This window comes from Colobus angolensis, unplaced genomic scaffold (genome assembly GCF_000951035.1).
Source record: "Colobus angolensis palliatus isolate OR3802 unplaced genomic scaffold, Cang.pa_1.0 Scaffold49, whole genome shotgun sequence".
In the NCBI taxonomy this organism is placed as follows: domain Eukaryota; kingdom Metazoa; phylum Chordata; class Mammalia; order Primates; family Cercopithecidae; genus Colobus; species Colobus angolensis.
The window spans coordinates 1,754,344-1,779,078 of NW_012118376.1; the positions used below are offsets into that span (position 1 = coordinate 1,754,344).

Here is a 24,735-nt window from a genome sequence, read left to right on the forward strand (position 1 = left end):
TAAAAGTGTTCCTATTTCTCCACATCCTCTCCTATACCTGTTGTTTGCTGACTTTAGTGATCATCATTCTAACTGGTATGAGATGGTATCTCATTGTGGTTTTGATTTGCATTTCTCTGATGGCCAGTGATGATGAGCATTTTTTTCATGCATTTACACCATTCTTACTGCTTCCAGACTCTTACGTACTGCCCTGTCCTCTCTCCTGATTCCCTTTCTTTTTTCTTTTCTCTTTTATTTTATTTTATTTTTCCTTTCTTTTCTTTTCTTTTCTTTCTTTTCTTGATGAGGTCTCACTCTATCACCTAGGCTGGAGTGCAGTAGCATGATCATAGTTCGCTGTAGTCTCAAACTCCCGGGCTTAAGCAATCTTCCCAGCTCACCCTCCCAAATAGCTAGGATTATAAGCACATGTCACTATGCACAGCTAGTCTCTCTCCAGATTCTTGATTTGTATTTCCATTTATCTGCTGAGTATCTCTTCATGGGTAACTCAGTACTCAAAATATAATGTGGCGAAAGCCAAATCATTTTCTTTAAGTCCCCAAACTCCTTCAACACATTGTCATTCACCCAGTTGTTCACATTAGAAGGTGTGAAGTTTCTTCCCTCCATTCATCACCAGGTGTGTTCCTTCTACTCTAGAATATCCATAAAGTACTCCATCTCCTCCCTGCCCAGTGCTGCCCACCCTGGGGAAGTTGCATATTATAGTGGAATAAATGTGGACTTTGAAGTTAGATACACCTGGGTTCAAATCCCAGTGCTGTCAGTTACTAGCTGTGTGACCTTGGGCATATTGTTCAACTTCTTTTAAGTTTTCTTATCAGTAAAATTGAAATAACAGATGCTGTCTCTTAGTATCCTTTTTAGGCTTTATTAAAGTAAAAAAACACACAGTAAATGCGTAAAAAAAATCAAAACCCTGCCTAGACTATTAATTTAGACTCCTAACTGATGTACCTGCCTTTGGTTTCTCCCTTACTCCACCTTACCACTGCCACTGGAGTTTCTAAAACATAAATGGGACCATTTACCTTCCTATGCCAAAAATCTCTAGTAGTTTCCCATTGCTTCAAGAAACACTGAAACTCGCTTGTCTTCGTTATATGAGTAAAGTAACCATACGCTTTATCATACATATCAGGATACTTTAGAGAGTGAAAGTAGGCACCAGCTGGACAGGATTCCATAACAGCTGTAAACTGGGGCTATTCCTGGGAGGACTGGGATGAGTGGTCATACTATATATGATACTCTGCCATGTGTCCCCAGCCTCTTCTGTTGACATATTAGTCTGCTCCTCATTCCCAAAGTACAGGCCTAGAATGCCCTCTTTCTCCTCTTGGAAGTAAACTCAGTCTTCACTCCTGCAGAATGCTTTCCACATATCTAATGTAGTGCCTGCCATTCCATTGTAAGTATCATTTCTTTCCCTCCAACTAGATTTGTGAGCTTCAAGGGCCAATCTCACCTGGCATTAAATCCCCAGACATTCACACACTACATAGGATCAAGTTTGCATTCAATAAGTGTTTATCGAATTGACAAATAAATTGGAGTTATTGGTTTGCCTTGGACAATCTACATATGGAAAAAATATAAGGCCACTTGCAAGAGTACAATACATAATAGCATAAAATAAAAGTGAATTTTATGTTCTTTTTTTATATTATGTCATTTGTCTCTACCCACACGTGAATAAATTCCAGTGTTTCTTAATCTAATGTTTAGTATTTCTTATCCACAATCCCTGTTTCTCTAGCTACCATCTCTGTGGGATCCAGTTCTAACATGAAGGTAGAAGTTCCTCTGTGGGACTTCCTGAAAACTTTTGCTTTTGTAATAAAAAGGAGCAGATTTGGTTGACACAGTTACTTAACACTCTCTCATCACCACCCTTCCTTCAGTGGAATGTAAACTAGATACCTGTAGATACAGCAGCTATGTGGCAACCATGAGGATGAAAGCCAACACAGTAAGGATGGCAGAGTGGAAAGCTAGAGGAATCTGGGCCTCTAAAGGCTTTTTTAAGCCACTTAATGAGCCTGTGACTGGTTACTCTAAGACTTCTTGTATTATCAACGATCAATGCCTTTTTCTCAAAAAACTGTTAATTGGATTTTCTGCTTCTTTGCAGCCAAACACACTGCTATCATTTAGGATACACCCATCAACCTAACCCTAAACATCTAACTTTAAAAAATTTTTTAGACAATTTAGTATTTTTTTATTGATCATAATGTCATGAGACTTATGTAAATGCACTTATTGTTTTTCTATCTGATATTAGAACAAACATGGTTGGCTTTCTTAAATTCTTCATATCCTGTCATTTGAAATAATAATTTTTACCATGTTGGTCAATGATGTCAATGAATAGCACTACTAGCAAATAAGGGCTATTTCTTTTTTTTAAGGAAAGCAAGTTTGCAGATGAGATATTACTTTATTAGCACCTATCTAAACACAATATGGTCACTCTGTTTTCTTCTTTACTAAAAATTAATATTTTTAAAAAGAGATCTTAACTGTTTCAGACTAAAGCACTTCATCTTCTATACTTTAACATGTATGCAAACTAGAGATAAAATATTACTTCTCTATAAGCTGCATGAAGTGCTTCTCTGGTGGTAGTGGTTACATACAATTACTGCAATTTTTTAAAGTTATTTTTCAAATGGGATAATTTACTATACCTACGTAGTTTTGTTTTTTAAAAAAGTCCTGATTGGGAAAACAGATGTATTTTTCTGCAAGTAATGTTCAGGAAAATGTTTAAACCTTTTTAGCTGTGATATTTAAACCAAAAAGACCTTATACTGTCTATGCTAGCATATGCTTTCATTGCATTGATTTAGCTACTTAGGATTAAGAATGTTTATTTATGAAGCATTTAGTCAGCTTTGATTGTTTTTCTTCAGTACCAAGGATGATTGCTTCAGTGTTAATGTTCAACCACCTGTTGGAGAACTGCTTTTACCTGTGGCCATGTCAGAGAAAGATTTTAAGAAAGAGCAAGGTGAGAGATGTCTACAACTTACTAGAAATTTGCACACCAAATAATATGTGCTCATTCCTGTACAGTCTCTAAAACAAATTTTCATGTATACATAGCCATTAACAGATATTAGTGCACAATCTTCCAATTTTTGTTAATGCTTTGCACTTACAACCTTAAAAATAGATGTTTGTCTATATTTCTGGCACACTTGAAAATTGATTAATATGTCTTTAAAATGATAAATTAATTCTTAATCACCTTTTCAATGCTGAGAGTTGTCGCTTGTCAACCCAATGATATACTAATGGGTTTTGTATTATTGAAAGTGCCAGGAATTGGGGACTTTACCAATGTCCTACCACTATAATTGTTATGTTTGTGTATTTTTTTCATTATAGAACTGTTTTTTTATGTCTTACTAATGTATTTGTCCCTGCACACATTAAACTACCTTACCCTTCAAAACAAAGTCCTAATTATGGCATTAAAATACTTCTGGTTTCTTTTGACCTAATTCTATATTAAAGAAATACTGTGTTGTCAGAACGTATTAGAACTGAAACATTTTTTAAATAAGCACTTTAAAAGAAAATATTTTCAGCAAAATGCAAATATTAATATCTGTAGTTGGCCCAGAGTCAAACATACCTTCTAATAAAAGCGAGGTGGTTTTTTTTCATATGTGAATAAGGGGAGATAACTGTCTGATTTTATGTGTTTAATTAACGATAACGTTTATAAAACTAAGGCATATTTAAATGCTGTAGTCAGCAGTTTTTACAACTTTATGTGAATCTCAGCCATTTTTTCCTGTGGAGGGTGTTATCAAAGATCCCTTCATTTTGAGGTAGTAAATCATACCCATCAAACTTCCAGAACGTACTAGGCACACATGAATACCTACACCTAAGAAGAGGGGCATGCTTCCTGGCACTCCATTATTACGCTGAAGATACTGTTTTTACTCTAAGCCTTTGCAATTCACAGTGTCAAAAAGAAAATCTCATACAAGGCCATAAATTAATAGTAATATTTTTGCTCGGGCATTATTTAAGTGATAAAAAAGAACGATGAAATCTTTCTTTGGATTTGCATTTCTTGGAAAGTTCATTATTGCTATAGAGGAAAATTATCTTTGTGATTTTATTTTTCTATTGACAAATTGAATTGATTCTTATATTTGCTATTCTTACCCTTTGCTGGCTAAAGCCTGCCTCTCTGCTTTACATCTGCTCAGCAAACTAAGGTGAGTGGCACACGGTGACTGAATAAGGCGTTGGCGCATTTATTGTTAAGGGGATATTCTTTTTTTGAAAAGTGCAGCTAAAGTTATCTGAAACAGCAGATTATTATATACCCTTTCACTCCCTCAGCTTTTGTTTAGAATACTTAATATTTCGATCAAATCTTTTGTGCTCTGCTGTGACTGAGGGATTTTTCGCTGACTAGCCATACAGAACCGTTAAGTGCATGAGAGAGGTGCACTTGGAGAATAGCTGTGGTCCTCTGTGGAGTTGTTGCCAAAATTCCTTTTTCTTCTGCCATTTTACTTCTATGGTTGTTGATTATTTGTCTGAATAAATCTGGCAGCTGTTTGCTATGTTTAATAGAGCAGAAAGGCTACTCTGAATAAAGCTATTTGAAAATTTGTTTATATGAAGTATTTGTAAATCCTTGCAAGTCTCTTGGCATTTCTGTATCATTCTTTCTGTCTTCCTGAATTCATTCTTTGATGTGGAACTTGATGCTGGCAAATTTAGCACAGGTTTAAAGAGTCTTTTCAATAGCATCTTTTTAGTTATAGGTTTCAGCAGGTTTGGTGATAGAGGTCTCAATCCTCAGCTTTACACATGTATTTGTTATACTGCTCTAGTAAGAACTTAGCTTATTTCCACAAAAGATACCTAGAAATCTCTCGCTAACAGAAAATCCTAAATCAGAATAAAAATCTGTTTCCTCAGATTTTATCAATGCAAAATTCTGGAAGGTAAAATGCAAGTAAATTCAAGGGGTGTGTGTGTGTGTGGGTGGGGGTACACCAGCTTTAACTGATTTTTGTACCTTGAATAAAAAGGATTTACATAATTAATATCTTATTTCATATGACACATTTTAAAACTCAAGAAGTACGTTAAATGTGTTAATTCAATTTAACTGAAAAAATTATAAATAAGGAACATGAGGAATAATGGTTCCATTTTTATTCTAAAGATATACATAACTGAAAAGTATACGGTATTAAATAAAAGTGGTTCTAACAGAGTATTGCATTTTAAGTTAATATTTTTTAAAAACAAAAGTTTTATTTCTAATATGCAATATGATCTATCACTTTTTCTCAGTTGTTGCATTTAGGGTTTCATAGCTAAATATATTTTATATATATAATAAGATTGGTAGTCAAAGTAGTAAATGAAAGATTATTCTATGTATTGATGGTTATGTATATAAGCCTCCATCAGAGGCATGATTTATTTCATTGCTATGAGTTTCAAGCATTGCAGAATTAGTTAATGATCTAGCTGTGACATGCTTTCAGTAAGAAAATAACATGGAATCTCTTTTTTACTTAAAAATATTTAATTTGGTTTCTTCACGCAGTTTTAATTTCAAGAGGCCTAAGCCTTATTCTACGATGCCTCCTCTTGTTCATTTTCTTCTTGTGAATTAAATTGCAGATGTAAAACTTAGAAAATTTTTTGAATTTTTATTCATTTTCTTCTTGTGAATTAAATTACAAATCTAAAACTTAGAAATTTTTTTTGAATTTTATTTTTTTTACATTATTTGGTTTGCCTTTTAGCAGTTAATTACAGCTGATTAGCCTAAAATAAGTGCTATCTACTGCCTTCACCAAAATTTAGATAGACTCTAATAAAGCCACAAATTATTTAGCCTGACAATTTTAAAATATTTTCCCAGTGATTTTACTTTTATTATATATGACAGGCTCTACAGTGTGTTAAAGTATTATTTTTTAGGAGAAACTTTTAATGAAACCTTCGCTTGTTTTTCTTTCTTGTTAATTTGAGAATACCTGATATATTTTCATTTAGAAAAATCTCTGGTTTAAGAAACCTAAAATGTTTACTTAATTTTATTATGATTTATGCATCCATCTTATGGGTTCCTAGCTAGCAAGATGCTAATTCTTTAAATGGTCAGACATTTACTATTTTCTGGCCCTTAACTACCATAAGCAATCATATTTGATGCCCCTTAATTAGGGCACCTTTTTTTCTTTCCAGGTTCTTTTTCCACCTCAGCAATCGAGACAATACATTTGCTTACCATGCTGCTCTCCTAAGTGTTCTTTTGCATGTAAATTAATCTTGATTCAGTTTACACTGTCATGCTGAGTGGTACAAATTGCCTATAACAATAAAACAGCATGAGTTAAAAATAAAGGGGGGTGGGAAGGCAGATTGAATGTGTGCCTTACTTGATAGGATGTTACTTTGCTTTATGCCAATACATTAGCTGACGATAATGAATCTTCTGTTCTGAAAAGCATGGTTTAGTTGATTTTTTTAATTTTACTTCAATGGAGCAGTACCTTGTCTTTTATAGAACAAGTTAGACAAACCATTAATGACAAGAGTGTTAAGGTTAAATATGAAGCAATGCATTCACTTCTCTGAGTGCTATCCATCTTTCCATTTACAGGAGCTTGACAAAAGTACTGGCTTTGTACAACATTTCCTTTAATTACATGCTGCGGGAAACAGGCTTTTAACATAAACATAGTTGCATTCATTTATTCAGCAGTTGCTCTTCAATAGAGCTTAATGGAGAAGGTTTAAATCCTAAATGAGTACACACATCTCTCAGCAGTGTTATGTCAGCCACTGTGCTTTACTTAAAAGCAGTGTTTGACTGTTTGTATAGTTTTTAAAGCTTTTGCTTAATATTGAAGTTAAACGGTCTAAGACAGAACATAGTGTTCCCAGAGTTTGAAAGTGGTTAGTAAAAAATGCTTATTGTTAGAAGCTAGATAGTTTTATTTTCTAACTGACGGCAAAAGTCTTTTCACAGTGTTAGGCTTTAGTGTTTTCATACTGTTAATCATAGGGATTCTTTTAAATTTTAGGTTTCATTTGCAATAAATAACTAAAAATTAGATATATATGCCTGAAGGTGCAGGGTCTTTTGAAAACATGAAATCAGATTTTTACTATTTTCATCAATTTTGTAAACTACTGTGCACATATCAAATATCTCAAAGTTACTGGTTTTAATAGATGCCATTAGATGTCTATGACTTATATCACAGATCCAAATAGATGGCATTTGTTGTAATTAATGTGTTTTTTAACCTGGGTACTAAATTTCAATATTTGTTCGAAGTGTTTGGTACGTTGCTGAATTTGTTCACTGAACATTTTTACCGGAGATCTGAATATTAATGGCATGTCTTGCATTGACTCTGTATGGTTTTTTTCATGCTTTTGCTTAACTTAATTTCTTTCCTAAATATTATTTGAAACGTCCCTGGGATTTAAGAGTTTTGATTCTCATTTTTTCCTTCATTTTCAAATTTTTGCTTCAGAAATTTCCATCTGTGTTTTTGTCAGCAACTATAGTTTCATTCACTAGGCAAGTACTTTTATCTCTAAGTATAGCCTGAATACTTGTACATTTTCAGTGACTTCCAGTCACTGTTGAGATAACTTGGATCTGTCATACTGAGGCCATTTATCAGGTATTGTTGCTAGTTATACTGGAATTACTTTGATGTGTTCTCATGCAACATTTGGCAATGAGAGATCTTTGAATGAATAGAAAAAAATAGCAATAGTAATAAATACATTTATATATTATTAAGAAGTAAAAGCTTACTAGTTTGCATAAACCCCAGATTGAGTATATTTTAAAGAGACTGAAATTAATATTTCATATTTGTGATTCTAAGTTTTTATCCTATCATACTTAGATTTATTGAGTGATTTTTAACTGCATTTTTACACATTTTCCTATACAATGAGGATTTTTAAAAAATCTTTGAAACAATTGCATATTGTTTTAGTTTTATAATTATCTTGTAAATTGCATCCTAAAGTGGTGTTTCTTTTGTTGAAAAAAGTTAAAATTTTGGCCATGAGCTTAAAATTATGTAAATGTAATTTTCAAAAAGATATTAGTAAAAGGGAGCCTTCTTTTGCTTTTACAGGAATGCTAACAGGAATGAATGAAACTTCTGCTGTAATCATTGCTGCACCACAGAATTTCACTCCCTCTGTGATCTTTCAGAAGGTTGTTAATATAGCCAATGTAGGTGCAGTCCCTTCGGGCCAGGATAATATACACAGGTGGGTTCACTAACACACAGTGTGGAGGTGGAGATGACTTGAGTATGTATAAATATCTAATTTTAAATTCATTGTTTTCTTTGGAAATAATAACCCCTAAACATGTGTCACACACACACACACACACACACACACACACACACACTCCCTTTTTTTTCCTGATGGTATAGTTGTTTATTGCTTTGCATTAAGGCTGTCTTTTCCCTCTCAGAGCATCCTTGTCATACTGGTATGGTCTTTCCTGGAAGATATACAGAGCATATTCACATTTTATAATACCTTGGTAATTTATAAAATTACCCTTTATGAAATGGTTGAGAGTTTATCTTATTTCACCAGATTCAGTAGATGTCCAGGAAGAACTATTCTATAAAGCAATATAGTTGGACTTTTTTAATTGAAAGAGAGGAAGTTTGGGTACTACATACAGATTTCCTTTTTATAGCCATCCCCTAAGACTGCTTGCAGTAAATAAAGTGCTGCTAGATGACCAACATGGGGGTAAATACAGCTTCTGTTTCTTAGACTAGTAATATTTTCCATCACCAGGCATCTGAAATATGAGATCCAAGTCATTTGTCCTGAAAGGCAGCAGAAAATGTGATTAATGTTTGCCCTCTTGTATTTTTATGAATGCCCATGGCTTTAAATGAATGTAAAGATAAAAATAATTATCTCTTACCCATTTGGTGATTGCATAGTCCTGTGTGAGCTTAAGGGAATTTGTTGCAAAGCATCTCATGGCAGACATACTTCTGCCATTAAAAATATCTACGCCCTGTATATTTAGTGTGCCATTTCTTATATAATTATGAATCATGGAAAACAAATTTAGCATCAAAGGGAAGGCCCGCAGACCTTAAAAACCATTTTTTTTAGTTAGCACAGGAGTAAGAGAGGCCCCATATGAAAAATGCTACAGGTGATTTGGGTTTTAGACCTAACTCTGCCACTAATTGTCTTGGTCATCTTGGGAAAGTTGTAACTTCTTACGCGTTTTACATTCCTCATGTGTTTGGAAATGGGTGGCAGGAAAAAAAAGTGGGGGAGGACTGAAATGAAATTCTGTGATAGCTATGAAAGAACATTAGATTTGACTTCAGAAGAGCTGATCTGCCATTACTGTATTCATAGTTGCCTGACTTCACTGAACTGATCACAGCAGAATAAAAACTGCATGTACTAGTTTAAAAATAGATTTATCTTGTACTGTTTTTTTAAACGAACATAGGGTTCTTAAGTTGCTCAAGAGGTCTTGTGCTTTCATTTCTTAATTTATGACAAGCTCTATCTCACGTAGGGTGGTGATAAAATAAGAAAATGGATGTAAGGCCATGATACAGACCATCACAAAAATACAACTTATTTATCAGTTAATGTTGTTCAATGGGGAAAAGAGTAAACAAAAGCCTTTTCAGTGAAAATAAATATTTTGATTTTGAGTTTTCCTGTTTTAATTTTATTCTGCTTTAAATACTTCTTTCCACTTTCCTAGGTAATATTCTCTAACAGAAACTGTTTTGTTTTATTTATGGGTCCTTGGAATTATTGAATTTACTAAAACACCTAAATGCCGTATTATCAACTATAACTTCTTCAGTATGAAATTTTACCTGAAACACCTAGTATCCAGCAATACTGCAGTCTTGTTTTAATATGTTCTTTTGTAATGTACAAAAAGATATAGAGTAGCCACTGTTTATGTTGGAACATCTAGTTTAGTTTTGTTTTATGTATAAGTTGTTTTGGGTTGTTTGTTTGTTTGTTTTTAACTTTTCTGAAAGCAATGGCAGCTGTCTAGATTTTTGTTTCTTAGAAGAAAAAATGTCAAGGCTGGGCAAGGTGGCTTACATCTGTCATCCCACTACTTTGGGAGGCCAAGGTGGGCAGATCTCTTGAGCCCAGGAGTTCAAGACCAGCCTGGGCAACATAGGGAGACCCTGTCTCTACAAAAAATATAAAATTTAGCCCGGCATGGTGGCACATGCCTGTGGTCCCAGTTACTTGGGAAGTTGAGGTGGGAGGGTCACCTGAGCCCATGGAGGTCAAGGCTGTAGTGAGCTGTGATCACACTATTGCACTCCAGCCTGGGTGACAGAGCGAGACCCTGTCTCAAAAAAAGAGAAAAGAAAGAAGAAGAAAAGTGAAGTTACAAAGCCACATAAAATGAAAGCTATCTTCCTATTGGGAGATAGACTTAAAGGGACCCTTAGCACAGTTGTATAATTATTATTAAAGATAGTTTGCCAGTAACTTGTCTTGCTGGTTTGGAACGTAGTACCTGTAATACCTGCTCAAATGATTTAAATTAAAATTACAGTCAATTCTCAATTGTCCATGCTAATGCAGAGGAGACACACAACTAAGAACCATTTATATTTGACTTTGGAATGCAGAGATTGAACCCAAACTTAATGTTCGTGTTCCTCATACTCATCCACAGTGTCTTGAGGCTTTTCTGTTCTAGCCCCATCATCAGTGGCCTGGTGTTGGGCTCTGTAACCTGGGGGAGGGCCCAAGTTACGACAGAGTCAAAAGTCAGTAAAATACCTGTAAATACTTAAGAATAGGCTGTACTGTCTTAACTTGCTTCTCAAGTCCCAACATACTGAATTGAAAAATATTTCATATTTGCTTTTATAGCTAAAGTATGGCTGTAATAATGTTCTAAAGTTTAGAAAGCTTCCAGGTAACAAACATCTAAAGTTATTTGTATTTTTTATACAGAAACTGACATAAATGATTATCCTGTGTGTGTAACACTTTTTCTCATTCTTTTTGCTAATAGCAATTAAAACAAAAATAAACAATTGTTAATAAAACTGTACTTTTGTACAGTTTTTTTTTTTGCTTTCCTTAATTTCATTTAAAATGAAATAGGAATTAGTGTTTACATTATAATAATCTAAATTAACTGTTTACCACTTTATTGAAATAAATGTTTTTAACTAAAGTGTTCCATATTATATTACCCTGTGGAATTAATATGTTTCTATATCTAAGTTTATATATTATTTAATTGCTAATGATAAAATTGAAATCCCTATGAGATTTTGAATGATTCCCTGATTCTTTTGTGATAGTTATGTTTTTGAGTTTATGAAGAGTAGGACCAAAGCCACTCTAATATTTATTAATGGTAATCAGTTTAGGATTATTTTTTTTTACACCAAGTATGAAAAGCATTTTTACTACTAGTATTTTAAGAGATTAAAATTTCCAGTATGTTAAGTTACTCTTGGCTGGTTTATGTTCTATTTAATTTTTCAGGATCTTTTCTTTCTGAGAGGACTTTTAATAAGAATTAGTGTACTCATTCTAACCCTTTAATGAATAGAGTTTCCATTGCCTAATTTTGGAATACTTTATTTCTACTACTCTTCAAATTTTATACATTTTTACATTAAATGCCAGGTAAAGAAATACTTAGTATAAGAATTATCTAAGGAAAAGTGAACCTTTTTATTAATGTGTAGAAGTATGTAATGGTATAAAGTACAAATTTTAATTGAAGACTTAATAGAAAATGATTCCAAACACAGCAACAGAAAATGGCCCTCATTAAGAAAAAGCCAATTAAATGAGCACAGGTTTTATGAAATTCACTTCAGAAACCAGAAACATTTTTTATTTCATTAACACTTTTAAAGATCAATTGAGAAAGCAGATCTATGATTAGATTATATGATTTTTAGTTGTAATTTTCTAAATGAGTGAGAGGATCAGAGCCAAAAGTATACTATTGAGAGACTCAACTTCATCTTCATTTCTGTTGTACTTACTTGAAAAACTTGCTCTTTGAGAACAAAATCATCTTATTGAGATATACAGAGTGGCTGGACATGGTGGCTCACGCCCATAATCCCAGCACTTTGGGAGGCCAAGGCAGGCAGATCACTTGAGGTCAGGAGTTCAAGACCAGCCTGCCAACATGGTGAAACCCTGTCTCTACTAAAAATACAAAAAAAATTAGCCAGGCGTGGTGGCAGGCACCTGTAATCCCAGCTACTCGGGAGACTGAGACAGGGGAATTGCTTGAACCCAGGAGGTGGAGGTTGCAGTGAGCCAAGGTGGCACCACTGCACTCCATCCTGGGCGACTCCACCTCAAAAAAAAAAAAAAAAAGAGAGAGAGATACAGAATTATGGTCATTGTGTCAATCTGCTGTTTTCCAAATTACTGTTAATGCATGATAAGGAGTATTACAAAAATGAGAATTTATGTCATCATCAAAAAGCATTTATTAAATATATAGCTGAATATCTTCATTTCCTGTGTAAGATATTCAAATTTATTTTAATGAGATATACGATACATGGTGAAGGTCTTAATGCATATTACTTAAGACAATAGTGGTAAACGAATACATAAATAAAGTGTATCCCAAGGGCAAAATGGACAGTATTAAACCAGTAGATGAATAGACTGCAAGACCTCATGTGTTCGAAGGTAGGAGATTAGAGGCGTTAGTTGTGGGGATCCCGGTTCATTCAGGGCCAGGAAAACTTTCTTGTGATTCTCTGTGAAATATCCAGAAAGGGTTTAGGAAGGAGGTTTGTGTTCAGGGTCGTGGAAACTGAGGTGCCTTGCTTTTATTACATTGCATGTCCTCTGATAACAGCACTAAGGAGTAAGTGCAGTGGCCAAAAAGCAGAAAATGAAAAACCTGTCGCTCCGAAATCGCTAAGGTTTTTCTGTACCAAAAAATCATGTGAGTTTGTGTAAAACTCAGATTTCTGGAACCCACCCCAAAACCCAGCTTCAGTAAATCTGAGACAGAGCCCAGGAATCTCTATATTAGGCAGCACTCCAAGTGGTTAGAAGGCAAATGTTCCAAAGTCCACAGTTTGAGGCTGCCCTGAATTATCAAGCTGTATTGCCACATGACACATTTCAAAATACTTTTCCCTATGTTTATATGTTTTCTTTTTTCCCGATTAGTCAGTAAGGGATGCCAGTAGATGAGATGTTTGGTTTAATTTTTCTTACACATATCCCAGAGTGCTCCAGCAAGATAGTGTATTGTCCATTCCGGGAGTACATTAGAGCAGTGTCTATAAAACAGTTTTAGACCATAACTGTGTATGTCTCCGCCATCTCACATTTTCACCCGCAGTCAGAAATCCTCATGTTTGTATACAATAATATTGTTGAAAAGGTTGTCACACTTACCTACTCATTTTGTCCTTTCATGAACCACAAATTAACCCTCTGAGGAGAAAATGTGATATTTGATTGAAGACAGAATGCCCTGTCTCTGCCATGATTCTATTTTAATTCTTAGCTTATTATTCAGTAAGATTCTGGAGCAACTTTCATTATTAACTTGTATTCACTACTGATATTCCTTCCCCACTTCCTCATCCCCCGTCCCATATATCTTAATTAGCAATTTGGATTTTGTTTATCCTGTCACTTTTTAAATTTGCAAGCTTTTACCGTATGCAACTTGTGGATAATTACAATCTTAGTCGAATAAATGTTGTTTTACTATTGTCACTAGGTCCTTAACTATTAGGAAAGTCTGGTGCTGTGAGTGGAACAGTGTATCCATTGGCAACCAGGCAGTCAACTTTTTAATTTATCAACACACATAAAGACAGTTTATTTCAGGTTTAAAACAAAAGTCTTATTATTTAATTCAAGTACAGGTAAAGAACAACTTGTTTCATTTCTGGTTTTTTTTTTTCTTTTAAGATAGGGTCTCACTCTGTTGCCCAGGCTGGAGTGCAGTGACACAGTTATAGCTCACTGCAACCTTGAACTGGGCTCAGGCAATCCTGCCTCAGCCTCTTGAGTAGTTATTACTACAAGTGCCTGCCACCATGCTCAGCTAATTTTTTTTTTTTTTTTTTTTTTTTTTTTGTAGAGACAGGGTGTCCCTATGTTGCCCAGGCTGGTCTTGAACTCCTGGGCTCAAGCAATCCTCCCACTGTGGTTTCCCAAAGTGTTGGGATTACAGGCATGCACCACCACGCCTGGCCAACTTGTTTCATTTCTAGGCCTTAAACTCACCCAGTTAATCACTGTTATTACATACCTGTTTAAAGGTTGTTAATAGGGGAAATACTGGTACACATTAGTTTTGGTATCTTAAAAAGATCTATAATGTGTAACTCCTTCACTTAGTATTTTTTTGGAGACCTTTGTGACAGATTTTGCTAGTGCTAGGGTTGCAAACACAAATGGCCAAGATACTTTTTGATGGGGTCTCTAATATTTCCCTTTCTCCATTCTTAGGTTTATTAACTTTTGAGTTACTGTTTTTGTTTATTAGTTGTTTTCTTCTCTCGTGCTAACTATATGGAATTTAAATTCTGGGTAATTTTGGAGAATTTATAATTCTCCAGTGAATTTTTGCTTTTCAAAGAACATTGGATGCCTTGTTGCCCTAATTTTATAAGTCCTGATACTACTGTCAGCCTTCTTCATTGTATAAACAGAAACATTGTATAAACAGTTTTAAGTATAAAACTATCAGGCTTAGGTCTTTTCTACCATATGACAAATTTTGAGTCTCAAACAGGACTGAAGATTTGTGGAACCTCTTAATCATCCAAACAGTTCTTTCTCAGGTTGGTGGCTGTCCACTAGAGGACAGCACTGCTTTTTATCTGACTGCTTTGAACTCTGCAGGCCCTGAGCATCATTTCATTGACAAACAAATGAGGACCTCAGTTAATTTTCACACAAAAAGCATATTTGGATATTTCGGAAGTAACCAAACTGCACAGCTGAATTTTACTTTAAAACATTCTCTAAGTTCTATTTAAGTTCACCATTTAATGTCCTCTAATGCAACCATTTTACTAATAGGAATCTATAACTGTTTCATGTAAAACTGAAAGAAAGGTATTCTTGATGGTTTTCCTTCTGGGTTGACAATTTTGTAAGGAATCAAAGAGAATGGGGTAAGAATGTATTTGTTTTACTATTAGTTTTCTCTTATTAACCCCATCTCACCACACCCCAACCAGACAAACCAGAAATGCTCTGAAATAACTGGGATGTTTTATGTCTTCTTTAGGCAAGGGCACTTAGATTTTTTAGCTTTCCTGTATGAAGAAAGAGAATGCATCATTGGCCTGATAGTGTGGGGAATAATTTTTTATACCATCTCTGAAGATTAGAGTAGAAACTAGAGTCCTAAATTATAGTGGTTGTTTATTTTTTATTTTAACTTTTCTCATTTGAACGTTAGAGGAAAAGACTACAATATTGTTAGGTGATTTTTTAAATAATTGGGAAAAATACATTGCTTTGTGTAAATTCTCTAAACCTAAATCACGTGTAAATGCTTTTTTTGGTCCCTCACTATTAATTCAATAGTGTAATGGTTTAACTTTAAAATGCAATTTTATAGTCAACAAAATAGAATTTTTTACAACTTACAAATTCTCTGCCTGTTTAAAATGTTCTACTATATTAACTCAAGGTAATAAAGATTTATAATTTTAAATCCTTTGGCAGATAGCGCTCCAAATCACTATTCTTTGGTATTGATGTTTAGGAGGCTTATTCAAACCAGTATTTCTTACATGTAATGATTGTGCGACTTCATTACACATTTGTCAACTTTGGACTAATTATTTTTATACAGCTAGGGCAGGGCACTGCATCTTGTGATCGTCTTTCTTACTAATAGGATTCTGTCTGCTTCAGCAGGCAGTAATTGAAGGCTTCATGTACAGAGTTAAAAAAAAAAAGTTTTAGCCTGAGTGGGTCATTGTCACAGCTTCTGGTAACCAGTAGAACAGAAAGCACAAGAAAATTGAACTCAGAATAGAAATAGAAAAATCAGAAACCAGGAAGACTATCCAAGAGAAGAAAAAGCATGTCTTAGAGCTGTTGCATTAAGTATAGCAAATCTGATTCTGTGTAAAAAATGTTATGTTTGTGACTACCCTGGAGACTGATGCAGCCTCTCAGATAAATATTTTTAAATTCATTTTGTACTGTTAATTTTAATTGTTAGAACAATTGAGTTATAGGATTTCTTCTCCTTCTAACAAAGAACATTTATGATTTATAGCCAGTTTGTCACAAATCTTAAAAAGTATAGTTTAAGTACATGGGGAATAAATCTGTGTATTATAGATAATAGATTTTTTTTCAAATTTGTTGTTGCTATTTGGTCTGTTTTTATAATTCCGACTATAGTTAAGACAAAATAACTTTTTAAGAAGAGTGAAACATTTTTTTAATTTAGCTTTGACAACCAGCTTATTCTGTCTTTTTTGTAAATCTTAAGAATTCTTTCTTATAGGCTTCAAAGATTAAATATCAATTGCTGGAGATAATAGACAAGGAGACATTTAATAAGATGAAATACAGATATAGCCAAACAGTTTTACCTTCTCAGTTGGTGATTACAAACAGCAAGTGGTTGGTGGTATAATCAAATGAAAAATATCTAGGTGGTATCCTTTTAATAACATGGAGCCCGTCATACATAGGCAATACATCTTTAACTGTCATCCCACTTATTTGTTCTCATTTGTGGTGTTACTGCTTTTCGAGGTTGATTGGTCTCCCTGTAGTCCCTCCCTGTGTTACAGCTCCATTCAAAAAGGCTTTGTATTTTTCACTGCTGGTGTCTCTTTAGGGAGAGGAGAGTAGGGGATATTTAAAATGTTTTAAATATTTAAAGGCAGAAATTTAAAATATGATGAAGAATCAAGTCAGCATGCTTTGAGTAACACATTACTGTAAAGTCAAGTAAACAATTTGTGAAGAGAGGACTCTTCCTTCTTAATGTTTTTGGCGCAATAATTGTGTGCATATTAGGTAAATAGGAAAAACTTTATTGACTGATAAAAACAAATTATTAAGAGTGTATTTTTGTATGTATGAAGAGAATTTGGGTGACCTGGAATCAGAACGCTTAGGTTCAAATTTCTGCTCAACCAGAAATTTGGTGTGTGGCCCTGAGGAAGTCCTTCAGCTTCTGTGGGCCTCATTTCCCTCATCTATAAAGTGAGCTGCCTCATAGGGTTAAATGAAATAATTCCAGTGAAGCGCTTAGAACCCACTGCCAGAACACAGTGCTTAACAAATGATAGCTGCTGCCATCATTATAGTGATCAAAAATTTCTCATGCCTTTTGAAAAAATTTTGTCACAGTGTGATCTTAGTTCAAGGCCAAATACAGGGGTTCTGATGCCAGCCATTAGGTTTAGTATGTAAATATCTGACCCACCCTGACTTTATAATCAATGTTTCTGACATCCCAAAGCTAGCTAGCTATTACTTATTAATTAGTACTCTTTCCATAACTATTTTTTGCATGTTTGTTAAAGTATAGCCTGTGCAGGAGTTAAATGATGAATAAATCTGGGGTGGTGGTTTTTGCCTTCCGAGGGCCAAAACAAACCAATTTTGATCATGCTGTGTTCCAATTAAATATATCCTTTCTGAACTGTGAAATGAGAATGTCAGAACATCTGATCTTCTAGTCTTCTGCTTTAAAACATTGCTTCCACCAGTTGTGCCCACTAGAACATAGAGACCTAGTTAATAAAGGCAGTAGCTTTTACACCAGCTAGCAGATTCTGTTGCTAGGATGATTTGCTTAGCGTGTTTCCACTGCAGTGTAAGCAAATGCCTCTTTTCTTTCATACCCCTATTCTGTATAGTACTGAGAATTTTGTGGCAATAGGATTTCAAAAACATGTCCAAGATACTAATTCTAATCTCTGTCAACACACTGACACCAAAATTGACATTTGTCTCTGCCAACTTTATATTAATTGTAGCATTAACTCTAAGTTTTTTAATAGAAAAGAGATAAAATGTGCCTTGGGGCTGTGCAACCCTGAAATTCAAACAACAGTGCTTTTGTGTTCCTATTCAGGCATAATCTCCTTCTCTATGGTCCCAAGGCACAAGTGTTAAGTAAATAAAGGGACTAATAAGACTATTGTTTACATAATTATAACCCTGTCAGAAATAGGGACCTCTGTTGAAATATTTGTTGAGTGAATCACACATGTGATGACCAAATGTGTGGGAAAAGTTGCATAAATGAATGGGGAAATAGAGCCACCTCATATCCTTTGGTGACTTGGTTTAACAGGAATATAGAAACAGCATTCTGCTATGAAGCAGAAGAGCCTGAAAAATGTAGACAAAAGAAATGCATAAACCTGTGAGGAGCCTTAGAAAAGAGAGATTATTTTGGGGCTGGTGATCTTTATGTTCTCTCAAAGATGAAATTGAGGTACCTAGTTCATAATCTCCCATGTGTACATCTGAAAAGCAGATGGATGTGTGTGTTAAGAGGTTTATAAAAACCTCTTTAAAAACATTGGTACGATTTATATTCCTAAACTGGTTACTTACAATTGCTTCTCTCAGTAGGAACACTGCTCTGTCAGATTCCTTGGAAGTTTTCAGCATGCTTGTAGAGTTCACAAATAAATGACTAGGAAGATTTTCTAACATATTTTATTGATAACCCATTAGCTCACATTTTAAAACACAACTTAAAGTGTTTATAATATTTGAAATTTAGAATTCGCATATCTGTTTTGGTTTTGATACATTATTCTAATTATTGTTGGAAAACCTAGTTCTCGATTTTATTTGTCCAAAAATGGCTTGTTTGGTTTCAAAAAAATTAATATGTTATGAGATCTTGATGTTATTTTTTTTTAAACCCAAAAAAGAAATTACTTTTCATTTAAAGAGAATCTGCTTCCTGCTTAAGTGGCTAATATTTTAATTAAGTCGGGAGTGAAGTTTTTCTGAGTGTCTCCTGATAAACTCCCTCTTTTATGTTGATGGTAATTAAACAGATCCCTGTGGACACCGTGGGCTCTGTGCAAGGCCCATGCTAATTGTCAGACATGAGACACTGACCAGTTGGTTTGCACTTGAATAGCCCACAGCGTGCTGTTAGCGCGGCAGTTTTATTTTTATGTATTGTGAGCTGTTGTCAGGGCTAACTGGGTGCCATTGTGGCTGAAGATGTTGCGCAAATTGAGGCAGATGGCTCAGATTCAGACACGTGTCATATAGAAAGGGGCAAGGGGATTGGCCCTGCAAAGTGGGGTCACAGCAGGTCACAGACCCGCTCTACACTTGTTAGTGTTTTCAAAAGCTCATGTGCAGCAACTTTGTTTTTCTCCAGTCATCCCTGCAATCAAACCCCCTCCCCCAAAAAGTGTGTGGAACATGCTCCATGTGGAAAATGGAGGCTTGGGAGGTTCCTGTTCTCTTCCTTCACAACCCTGAGGCTCAACTGTGCATGCAGAATGAATTAGCAGGATTGACAGAAGTTCCTTGTGCCTGCAACGGCTTTTCAGTCAATTGCAGTGCTTAAAAGGCTAGTTTTGCTTTTAATTCCATGTAATCAGTAGGTTCTTCATGTCTTGGAATTTAGAAGTAGAGCATGAGACCTCAAGTTTCCTCTATTACACTCTAAAGCAAAAAGAAAAATCTAATGTTCTAAACATTTAAAAACAAAGAAAAAGGGAAGCATGAGGTTGCACTTAGCTGTGACGTGATTTTGTTTCATATCATTAACATTAGAGATTTAATTTGAATATTTTTACATGAGTGAATTCAGTGGAACTTAGTAAGAATTTTATAATGTACATAAAATTATCTAACTTATTACATAATCATTTTCAGATGTGAGGAGTTAAATTTTGAAGCTCTTTGAGAAAGGTACCTTTTCTTAACATGTTTTAAAAATAAAAATACAATGGCTTATTTAAAATGGCTCTATGCATGGTGAAATGTTAAATACCAAGTGGATGAATGATTCTCAAATATATTGTAATGGAGAATTATTCACTTGCATCTATTGTTTAAACTAATAAGTAAAATAGACTTCCTTTTTCTGTTCTGTTTTAAATGTGCACTAAAATTACCTGCTTGTGGTTAGCATGGGCTGGACAGTTTATTGATTTTTCAGAAGAATGCTTGGCTTTGGGTTTTTGGCAGTAGGGAGCCTGCAGCAAATTATTTCATTTGACATAAAAGAGTTATTTTAATCCTGTTTGAATGTATGCTATCTCCTTTTCCCTCCCCATCTCATGATAAAAGGTCTCTTTTTTTTCTTCCAGGTTTGCAGCTAAAACTGTGCACAGTGGGTCATTGATGCTAGTCACAGTGGAACTGAAGGAAGGCTCTACAGCCCAGCTTATCATAAACACTGAGAAAACTGTGATTGGTTCTGTTCTGCTGCGGGAACTGAAGCCTGTCCTGTCTCAGGGGTAACCTGCTTACATCTGGACTTCAGAATCTGGCACACAACAAAAGTGCCTGGCATCCACTACTGCTGCCTTTCATTTATAATAATGGCCCTTCCATCTGGCAGTGGGGGAAGAATACACTCTTGACATTCTTGTCTCCTGCTTTAGAATGCTAGTGTGTATCTATCATGTATGCAATACTTTCCCCCTTTTCGCTTTGCTAACCAAAGAGCATATATTTTACTGTCAGTTATCTCAACTCTTGAATCCATGTGGCGTTTTCTCTGTCCTGCTGCTGCTTTTGGCCTCCTCGTCTTCTTTCTCTTTTTCGACAATGGTAGACATGAGGAGATATTTAAAGTTCATTGGAAATCATCTTCCCTTCAGCAGTAAGCAAAAATTAGCAATGAAATAGTCTAAATGGCCTCTCAGCTTGGTATGTGAAAATGAGATCACATACTTTTTAAATCCAAATACAAAAAAACATGGTCTCTGCAAGATTTTGTTCTTTGAATTTCTTGATATTGTAATTGATTACTGATAACTGTCGTCATGAAGTGATCTCTCAATAATAAGATAAATAAACTAGCATATGAATCCTATTTGTCTTTGCATTTTTATTGAGAAAAACTATTAATAATCCCGAAGTTCATGTGCTAAAGTTTTCTTATTTTAAAGTGAGTATTTTGAGTGTTACATTATGCAGAGAAGCAATGTGGTTTAGTTAGTAAAAGAAAAACCACTTCCAAACCAAATAAATTTTCTACTTATAGCATAGTTTACGCTAAGGGAAAAAAAAATTGGTGTACTTAATAACATAAACAAAAATCTTCATGTTGCAAAATAAACATCTCTTTCTAGGTAGTTTTGATCTATTAGTAGTAGGTATCTGATTACGTGGCCTGCTGAATAAATTCTTTGAATATCATTTTTCCTTATGCCCAACTTTGGAAACTAGCATAAACTTACAGAAATTTTTAAAACTAGTTATATGATCGACATATTAGCATCTTTCCCTAGAGTATTTATTTTATTTGCTAACTTAAGTTACTGTTTTTAAGGTTGTTCTATAATCACAGAACTTTTCTAATACTTTTGTACCTTTTTAAAACCAGTTGAAATTTTACTTCCTTTTTGATGCAAGGTAATGGACTTTCAGGTAGTATAAGCTACTCATTTTGTATAGAGCCACATACATAATTATTTTTAAAAAGTAAAAAGGAAGTGACTATACATTGCTTGAAGCATTAAAAGAAAAGAATGGTGTTTTCTTGGCACATACATATTGAGAAGAACAAAACAGACTAGAAAAATTATTTAAATTTTCAATCTGGTGAGATGACAAGAGTAAACAAAATTGTTAAATTTTCCTGCTCCAGAAATAGAGCCCTGAATCTCCGGGAAGAGAATGTACAGAAGTGCAATGTACACAAGCCACATGGACATTCTGTACCAATTTTGTACCATGTGTACATTCTCTCCTGTTGTAATGTACAGAAGCCACGCGTTCCACTTCCCTCTGGAGCCTGGGCGCTGTGGTAACACACCCAAATGCCCGTCAGCAATCGCAGGTCGTTGGCATTTCCATATTAGACGTATTACTCAGAGCTTCATAACTTTGAATTTTAAGTCAATAACTTTTTGAAATGTTAGACAGAATTTGACAGGTTTAATACCTGTTTTCTGAAGAAAAAAAAAAATTATCCATGCTGTCTTCAGGCAGAGGGAAAGTGTATGTTGTGATTGAGAAGTCTTATTTTTCCTTAAATCAGGGCACTCATCTTTAAAATATAGGTCACACATTTGTATTTTTTTAAACTAAGGAAATTTCATTAGGACTTTACTTTTGGCTAAGTTATTTTTGGCTGCTAACTTTTGAAATTATGCTAAATCAATAATATAATGTAGTGTGAACCAGCAAACGGTATGTATCGATGGTAATGTGCACTACCAGCTGAAACCATTTTAACACTAGTAGCTTAATATCATTAAAATATTTTTCACGTAAAACAGAAAAATGACCAAAGCCCCAAGTTAAAGGTTTGGGGTTTTTTTCTTTTGTGGTGTGGTGACTCAGAGTTCCTTGCCTCCTATTTCCTTTAACTTTATCATAATCCATGATTATCTTTAAATTGTTCCATTGAGTCGAGTTAGTCAATGTTGAATTCTTAATTCTAGCTATATTTTTTCATTTTAATGTTCACTTAATGGGACATTTTATGTACACCAATCTTGAAGAATGGCTCTCATAGTATATTTCAGACTAAGCCTCATTTTTGATATCACAATACATTTGCTTTATTTATTATAAGAAGAGTTTTTTATTCCAAAGAGACTGTAACAATGCATTTCTCAAAATACTGTATACTTGTCCTTCTCGATAACTATTTGCAACATATGAATAACTTTATAATAGCTTACAAAAAGTTTGCCCTTATAACCTGTATTCCTGTTGTTAAGAATTTAGATGTTAGACAAGATAAGAATCCAGAATGACAGAAGATTTCAAAAACGGAAAAGTTGGAGCAGCTAAAGGAAAACCTAAGATCTTTCCCCTGACTGGTTTCCTCTCTATAGTCTCTCTGACCTTCTAGGGAACTTTGTTTAAAGGGAGAAAGAAATCCTCTTTTCACAAAATGAGAGGGAAAAAAAGAGCACTATGTCTGCCTGGTGAGGTGGCTCATTCCTAGAATCCCAGCACTTTAGGAGGCCAACGTGGGAGGATCATTTGAGGACAGGAGTTCAAGACCAGCCTGCACAACAGAGCAAGCCCCTATCTCTAAAGTAATTTAAAATCTAGCCAGGTGTAGTGGTGCATGCTTGTACTCCCAGCTGCTGAGGAGGCTGAGGCAGGAGGATAGCTTGAGCCCAGGAGTTGGAGGCTACAGTAAGCCGTGATCATGCCCCTGTACTCCAGCCTGGGTGACAAAGTGAGACCCTATCTCAAAACAAACAAACGCTTGAGCCCAGGAGTTGGAGGCTACAGTAAGCCGTGATCATGCCCCTGTACTCCAGCCTGGGTGACAAAGTGAGACCCTATCTCAAAACAAACAAACAAAAAACAGAGCCTTACTATTCCATTTTTGCTGAAAGACTGTATCTGCTGTGAATGTGGAGAACTACAGTAAACCTCATCAGGGCTGTGGTAAAATATAGGTTATGCTCTGTACTTACTCAGGAAACCTACAATCTAATTGGCAATAAACAAAGAAATGGCCATGTGGACCTCCCTAAGTTAGTGAGCCCTGGTTTGCAAATAAATGTTGCTTCCATCCTAATACAGGCTTGCCTCCGCCCCACCCGCACTTCCCTCAGGTGCCAAGTCCTGTAGCGTGGCAGTCCCAGAGGCCTGCAGGCCCCGCCTTTTCACCTCCACGGCCTCCTTACACAGGTGACCACACTGGACTGGCCGGCCACGGGGGACACCCTTTTGTTCTTCCATCAGTTGGGGTCGATTAACTGAAGACAATGACTTCTCCACTGTGCTTGTTTATCTTCTTAAGTCCTCTTCCCCGCCGGCCCCTGTCTGCCTGCCTTCTAGCCTCAGGAAACACTTCCCTGATCAATTCACTCTCTTCTATCCTGCTTTGGTAACATGACTTTGTTTTTTCCCTACCACTTTTCAGCTGTGTTGTGGAGTAAGCAGAATTTTATGATCTGTCCTGGGAAGCTAACCACTATGTGATACTGTTTTCTGAGAAAAATGTGTTAGATTCCACCTGATCACCTGACAAACTTGGAACATAGCTGTTTGAAAGCTGAGATGGTTTGTGAGAAACATTGTGAGGCCGTGTGGCATGATTAATTGTCAACACCAGTAAGTACCTTTGGGTTTAGGGAAGAAGTGATTAGTGGGCTAGAGAGGTCTGAGGAGGTTCCACTGAGGCAATGAAGCTAGCTAGGTCTTAAAAGTGGGGTGGCTTATAGAAGAGAAGACAGAGTTTCTAGGCATGGGAGAAAGGCAAATATGTTATTCTCAGCTGAGGCTGTATCTTTTAAAATGTTTTGAAAATACCTTTGTACAGAAAGCAACACTGGCCACACCAGTGGTGTTTCCCCTCCCCCTCCTTGCCCTCACTTCTCCTTTTTCCCCTCTCACACAGTCCCTCTCTCTCAAAGCCATTCCCCGTGTCTCCATCTCAATGGCCTGTGATAGTTTAGAGAAGGGGTCCCCAACCCCTGGGCCATGGACCACTACCACGGCCTGTTAGGAACCTGGCCC

General features: G+C 35.4%; 1 protein-coding gene across 2 annotated transcripts in view; it reads left to right on the forward strand.

The window, feature by feature from the left end:
• Positions 1–21,112, forward strand: part of AP3B1 (adaptor-related protein complex 3, beta 1 subunit) — a 318,221-nt gene extending 297,109 nt beyond the window's left edge. For both annotated transcript variants that reach the window (XM_011959213.1, XM_011959211.1), the window contains exons 25-27: positions 2,925–3,022; positions 8,175–8,313; positions 20,385–21,112. In XM_011959213.1, the coding sequence (XP_011814603.1) occupies positions 2,925–3,022; positions 8,175–8,313; positions 20,385–20,538 (391 nt within the window). In that variant the 3' untranslated portion in view covers positions 20,539–21,112. The remainder of the gene's footprint in view (positions 1–2,924; positions 3,023–8,174; positions 8,314–20,384) is intronic.
• The last annotated feature ends 3,623 nt before the right edge of the window (positions 21,113–24,735 follow it).